This window comes from Theropithecus gelada, chromosome 14, assembly GCF_003255815.1.
Source record: "Theropithecus gelada isolate Dixy chromosome 14, Tgel_1.0, whole genome shotgun sequence".
In the NCBI taxonomy this organism is placed as follows: domain Eukaryota; kingdom Metazoa; phylum Chordata; class Mammalia; order Primates; family Cercopithecidae; genus Theropithecus; species Theropithecus gelada.
Window position 1 is genome coordinate 81,972,811 of NC_037682.1, and position 6,623 is coordinate 81,979,433.

Here is a 6,623-nt window from a genome sequence, read left to right on the forward strand (position 1 = left end):
ATAGGATGAGAGTTGGTGAAGGAATAGCACTGGAGGTACCCTAATCATGGCACTATTAGTTAAAGCTATTATGGAAAATAGCTTGAAGGTGCATGTTAATGATAAGGGATGAACAATGTTGAGTCAGAAAATCTGGTTTAAAGGCCAAGTTATACAACTTACCAGTGTCAAGCTTCCAACTAGAATGTTAGCATGATAGGAGGCATATTCTACATTGAAGAGAAGGTATGGATGGTCTATTTTACACATTAACCTGGTAGGTCTTTTCTAATTTCTACATTTATTGTTGAGTAGGGTAATTATGACATCAGAAGGAAATCATCCAATCATGGTTTCTGCTTTTCTTTTAAAATTTCTCCTCACTTTTATTAGTCTTTCACCTCTTCTCACTATCTAGACTTCTTCCTTTGTCTCACCTCTCCTCTGTTATATAGGTTCTGGTATATTGTTTAATGTACTAATTTTCTAACATCTTATTTTATGTTTGAAACTAATTTTTGACAATTTTGGAACCCAGAATCTTAAAAATACTTAACCACAGTGGCTCATGTCTGTCATCTCAGCACTTTGAGAGACCACGTTGGGAGGATTGCTTGAACCCAGGAGTTTGAGACCAACCGAAGCAACATAGTGAGACCCCATCCTATGAAAGAGAAAAGAAACACATACCCAACTGGAATATAATTCTTGTGCTGAATCACCGCTATCATAGCATCAACCATTCACATTTTTGAAAGTGAGCATTGCTTTCTGGATGACCACAACATCATGTGGGCCTATTAGCATTTCCCTAGTAATGCCACCTTGTGACATCACTAAAGGCATAATGTCTGTATCTACACAGTGAGCCTCTCATATGCAGAATAAGGCAACATTTTCAAGCAAAACATGAAATTTTGTGGCACAGCACCTGGTGAGACTGTGGGTTTGGCAAATATTTTGCCAGTTTATCATCAAGTTAAACATTATTCTTTTTTATTAAAGCTTAATAATTAAAGCTTAATTCTGCAAGTGAAATTTATATATACTTCTTTATTAGTACATATATGACACTTTGTTTTCAAACCTTGCCATAACCCATTTGAAGGAACTTGAACTTTGGAGTTACAAAATTGCCTCTGCTATGACAGAGGAGGAGGAAAAATGCTTAGATAAGAGCAATTTAACTTGAATGGAGGAAGTGGTGAGTTTTGTCATGTTAGAGGCTCACTGAATCATGAGCAGGTCAAATGTGTCAAATAGCTTCATTGAGAGACTGGTTTTCAATACTAAAAGTTTTTATATACCATTAGCTTTGATGGAGAAATTGAAAAGGATTGTCCCACGTCAAGTGTTGCTTTGTTAAGTGTGCTTTGCAAAGTACAAGTATCTGCCAAGATGGTAATAATTAGGAATTACTTTTTGATAGCAGCCTTCTGTTACAAACGTAATTAACATAGAATTTTGAATGCTTGCAGTGTCTATATTGACAAAAGGCCAAAGACTTGTTGAGCCAGCTAACTGGGCTTTTTACAATGGTTGGTCAAGATTGCAGATGCCGCCTACAGAGACAAAAGTCATATTTGAGGTAACATTGCTCATTCTTGGAACTCTTTACATTTAATTTTTTATTCAATATTTGCCTTCTCATTGAATTATAGGCTTCATAAAAACAAGGATCATATTCTCGGAATTTTGCATAATGTGTGGCATGTTATAGCCTCTCAATAAATGTTAGTTAAATGAATAATCTAATTTAATTTAGGAAGATTATTCAAACTGGCAAACTGTGTTAAATAATGCATTGATTTTTTCTATTACTCAAACTTCAATTAGCAATAAAAACACAAAATGAGCAGAAAAAAATAAATTTAATAAATAGCTTAGCAACTTTATTCATTAGTTTCTACCTTCTCTTTCTTCAATAAATCTTTTCCTGGAGATAATTTTGATCTGCCTCTTGAGGGCTATGTAGTCAACAGAGAATGGTCCCATGGGTAGCCAATAGAAAAAGCCAAGAGTCTAAATTGACAAATTACACAATCAATCCCCAAAATGTTTATATGTACAAAAATAACATTTGCTATTGTTTGAGACCTTTGTGTGTCACCTGTTAAATGCTGGAGAGTTATTAAAATCCCAGTATTATTTCATAATGCAACACATAAAAATAATTCTGAGTGCTCTTGGAAAATGTTTCTTAAGCCATATTTGAGGGGTTTAGTTACTTCACTGGATATTGACCCTTTTGAATAATTCTATTCTAATTCCCTATATATGCTGTTGTGTGTATGCATATAAGGGGGCAACAAACTTACTTTGTTATGAAAATGTTTTTTGAAAGATATTTCTCTCTAAAATAGAAAACATTGGAGAAATCAGTCAAAGAACGTCTAACGGGCTAGTAGCTGAAAAAGCTGAAGTTAGTTGGGACTTAAATTGCATGCCAACATTTAAAAATCAATAGTTCATTAAGGAGGTTTGCTTCAAAGTTAAATATCAGGTGTGCTACAAAAGTTTCAAGAAATAAGTCATTAGGCATTCCTATCAACAATTATGTTCAATTCGTAGCCATTCATTACAAGGACAGAAAAACAATTATGTCCCAGAAAAATAAATTTTACTCTTCCAGTCACTTGTTAGGAGCAAAGGTGCATTACCTAAAGCTATCAGGGCTGCAGACAATGCTGTGAAGTTTATCCTAGATATCCTACCGTCTTTGAAACCAACTCAGCAGTTTTGCTTTGGCTGAAAAAACTACTTTTAGTTAGATATATGAAGCCAATCATAAATTCCTAAAATTTTTCTCTGAGGTGAGATGGTTGATGCAGGCTATTTACGATGGCCACTATTTTGCAAACCCATCTTTAAAGAGAAATGCTTCATGAATGTAATATGGTGAGGACAGGGGAATGACAGGGGCCATTGTTAATGCAGGGGAAAAGCTTCCCTTTCACCCTCTGAAGTTTTGCTAGAAAATCAACTCACAAAACGCAGACTATTAGGAAAAAAAAGACTTACAAATTTATTGAACAACATAGCATAAGGGAATCATAGTAGAATGATTACCCAATAACCCAATGAGGTACAGATGATAATATACGCATCTTTTTAGAGGAAAGGAAGATGGGAATGTTTGTATAATTTTAGGAGGATAGTAAATGAATTTTAGGGGAATTCAATGGGCTTGAAGAATATACAATGGCCTGGGACAAAGTCTGTTGGCCCTACAGAGCAGACAACGGTTTGTAACAGAAGTCTGCCAGTTGTCTTGACAGTCTGCGGTCCTTCTTCCTATGAGTTCGGTTAATTAAAACTCAGGAAAGAAACTGTTTTTTCGTTTGTTTACTTGCTTTATCCTTTAGTAGTTCTGCACTTTAGGCAGATAAGGGAACTTGAGAGAGCAGCTTTATTCTGTGCTTTGGGAGAGACAAAGGATTGAGAGGGAGGAGCTGGAAGAGAGCGGTATGATCAGAGAGACCGTCTAGCTTCAGTTTAGCATCTCAAAGCACCATATTTTGGGATATTGGTGTCTGAGCCTCAGCATTAAGAACCTACTCTCAGTAACTACTGGCAGTGCAAGGTCCTTTCAATGACTACTTTTACTAATGTGAACCTAAAACATTCCAGTGAGGTAGGTAAACACCTCAGTTAAATGAGTGGAAACAGAATTACAGAAATGTGGAGTTTTGTTGAAGTAAAGGGGAACAACAGAACGCAATCCCATCGATTTTGATGCTGACAGTGATTGAGGTATTAGTGGTGTTAAAAGCTTTAACGGCGGAGCACCTAGGACCAGAAATTCTTCCCGAGTTTAACCAGTGGGAAATTACGGCAGAGAATCTGGAAGAAGAATAACCAATAGGTCAGGAAAAGCAATACTTAAATTCACTTCTGAGCCGAAATTGGACGTTTTGGGGGATGGGCGTGGCAAACAGCAGTCGAGTTCTTTAGGAAATAATTAGGGACATTTTCAGCAGCTCCCGCAACCTACTATGTCCGGGTTACTGCGGGATTCACAGAATGGAAGTCGCCCGCCAACAGGAAGAATGCCTCCTCCCTCTGCAGGGCTTCCTCTCTCCCCTCCAGGGCCCCAGGGGACCACAGGGACCCGGAGGAGCTCGGCGCTGCCTTGTTTTCGTTGTCTCGGGACTGGCGGGGAGGGCGGAGGCGCGGCCTTGCGAAGGTCAGCGGAGGCCACGCCGCGCTCACAGGCTCCTGCCCGCGCGCTCTCTGTTTCTCTGCAGCCCCGAGGCTCGCGAAGGTAGTAGGCGCCCCAAGCTCAGCCCTCAAGAAGCCATGGCGAAGTCCAGGGGCCATCTATACCTTTGGATGTGCTTGACTGCTGCGCTGGCATCTTTCCTGGTGGGGTTTATGGTGGGTAAGTGAACGAAACACTTTCCCCTTACTCCGAGGCTCGTGATTCTGCAGAGATAAAGGGAGAAATCCTGGAGCTGGAAGGAATTGGGCTGTGCGCTAGCCCTGACCCACTGGGCTAGATAGGATAAACTGCAAATTTCAGCAAAACTGGAAACCAGACGGAACGTATTTTGGGGTTCCTAATAGACAAAATGTGCTTGAAATTCAAATTTATTAAATGTTCACTGAGTTCACTAAAGACAACCTACAGCTGTCACTATCTGCAGGGATGAAAAAAATCATTTTATTTCCAGGCAACATTAGTGAGTCAAAACTGTCAACTAATGCGGGCAGCGCTAAAAGCAAAGCTAAGCAAAACGAAACAAAACAAAACAAAACAAAACAAAACAAAAACCCTGCTCTATATTTAAATAAATATGTGTGGAATGTTCCCTATGTGTCAGGGACTAGATACTCAGGGAAGAACAAGAAAAGCCATGCCTTCATGCATAATGTGAGAAAATGAAAGGGCTTCCCTTAAAAAAAAACTCCTTTTAAGCATCTCAAAATTATATTACATATCAGAATTTATTGATAGATTTTCTGCATTTAATATGAACATTATTTTTTAAAGCCCACCAGGATCTATTTGTCAGATAAAGACTTTTTGGGGGGAAGGAGAGAGGGATGGCTTCTAGTTTTAATAAAGTTAAAGTGATTTTTTGGATGTTTGTGTGTTTGTGCATTTTTTTTCCCCCTCAGGCTGGTTTATTAAGCCTCTCAAAGAAACAACCACTTCTGTGCGCTATCATCAAAGTATAAGGTGGGAACTGGTATCCGAAATGAAAGCTGAAAACATCAAATCATTTCTTCGGTGAATTTTTTTTTTTTTTACATATTTGATCTTAAAACTCATGTTTAAAATATCACAGTGAGAAGCATGTTATAACTGGTTATATGCATGAGGACAGTCTTCTCTGTGTGAAATTACAATATTGGTCATCAACTTATGTTTATTTTTTTATTTTTTATTTTTTAAATGTCTCTTTAAACCACTCTTGGGGTGAAATCTGTTAGAATGTTATAAAAGTAGGTCTTCCCTAACTTTACGTAACACAAAGTATCTGGTTGGCTTATTGAGAGATGTTTCAACTTCATGTAACTTTGGATCTAACTGAATGTTATTCTTTGTTCATCAGTGCCTGGGTTTTAATCAGCAATATTTTAGATACCATATTCTGTCAGAGAAAGTTAGATTCTGGTTGACTAAGTGATTTAGTGGAAAAGTGATCCAAGTGTCTGATTCTGTCTGCCAAAAGTTAAACCTTTATCCCATCTTGCAGGTATAAATAAGTTTGTTGTTTACAAATAAGACAAAATGAAACCAGAAAGAGTCATTGCAAATCCTCTAGCTTCTAACCATGAAAAACAGTGGAAATCGGGGGAGTGATCATAAACTCCTTAAGAACAATGGCCATAGTATTTATTTCTGTATTCAGACTCTTTCAAATCGGTGTTTTTTTAAAAATCAACATTAGTGAAGTATAATTTACATAAAAGAAACTGCATCCCTATAAACCCTACAATTTGAGAGTTGTGACAGATGTATGCTATACTGAACCAACCACCTCCTCCATCATGCTACAAAAATATTCCATTATGCCCTTTGCTGTTTATTCCCCACCCCTCTCCATCTCCGGCACTAGGCAATCACTAACAAATTTTATGTCACTGGAGATTCATTTGCATTTTCTAGAATCTTATTTAAATGGAATCATATACTACATATTCTTTTGTATCTAGCTTCTTTTACTCAGAATAATGATTTTGAGATTCATCTAGATTGTTGCATGTGTTAGTAGTTCATTATTTTTATTGCTGACTAGAATTCCATTGTATGGATATACTGCAATGTGTAGTTGATGGAAATTTGGGTTGATTATAGTTTTTGACTATTGTGAATAAAGCTGCTGTGAACAGATGTTTACAAGTCTTTCTGTGGAAAAGTGGTTTTATTTCTCTAGAAATGATTGAGTTTGATGATAAGCATAAGTTTAACTTTTTAAGAAAATGCCTAAGGTAAGTGAAAAGTGGTTGCATCATTTTGCATTTCTACCCCAAAGTAAGGAAATCAGTAGTCCAAAGAGATATGCGCACTCCGATGTTTATCACAGCAGTATTCACAATAGCCAAGATACCGAATCAACTTGATGATCAACTTCCATCAAGAAATATTATGGCGTATATACAGGATGGATTATTACTCAGCATAAAAAAGAAAAAAA

At 37.3% G+C, this 6,623-nt stretch overlaps 1 protein-coding gene across 1 annotated transcript in view; it reads left to right on the plus strand.

Moving 5' to 3' along the window:
• Positions 1–883: 883 nt before the first annotated feature.
• Positions 884–6,623, plus strand: part of NAALAD2 (N-acetylated alpha-linked acidic dipeptidase 2) — a 57,042-nt gene continuing 51,302 nt past the window's right edge. The window contains exons 1-4 of the mRNA XM_025356491.1: positions 884–1,183; positions 1,458–1,567; positions 4,227–4,360; positions 5,101–5,212. Coding sequence (XP_025212276.1) covers positions 1,515–1,567; positions 4,227–4,360; positions 5,101–5,212 — 299 coding nt within the window. The 5' untranslated portion in view covers positions 884–1,183; positions 1,458–1,514. The remainder of the gene's footprint in view (positions 1,184–1,457; positions 1,568–4,226; positions 4,361–5,100; positions 5,213–6,623) is intronic.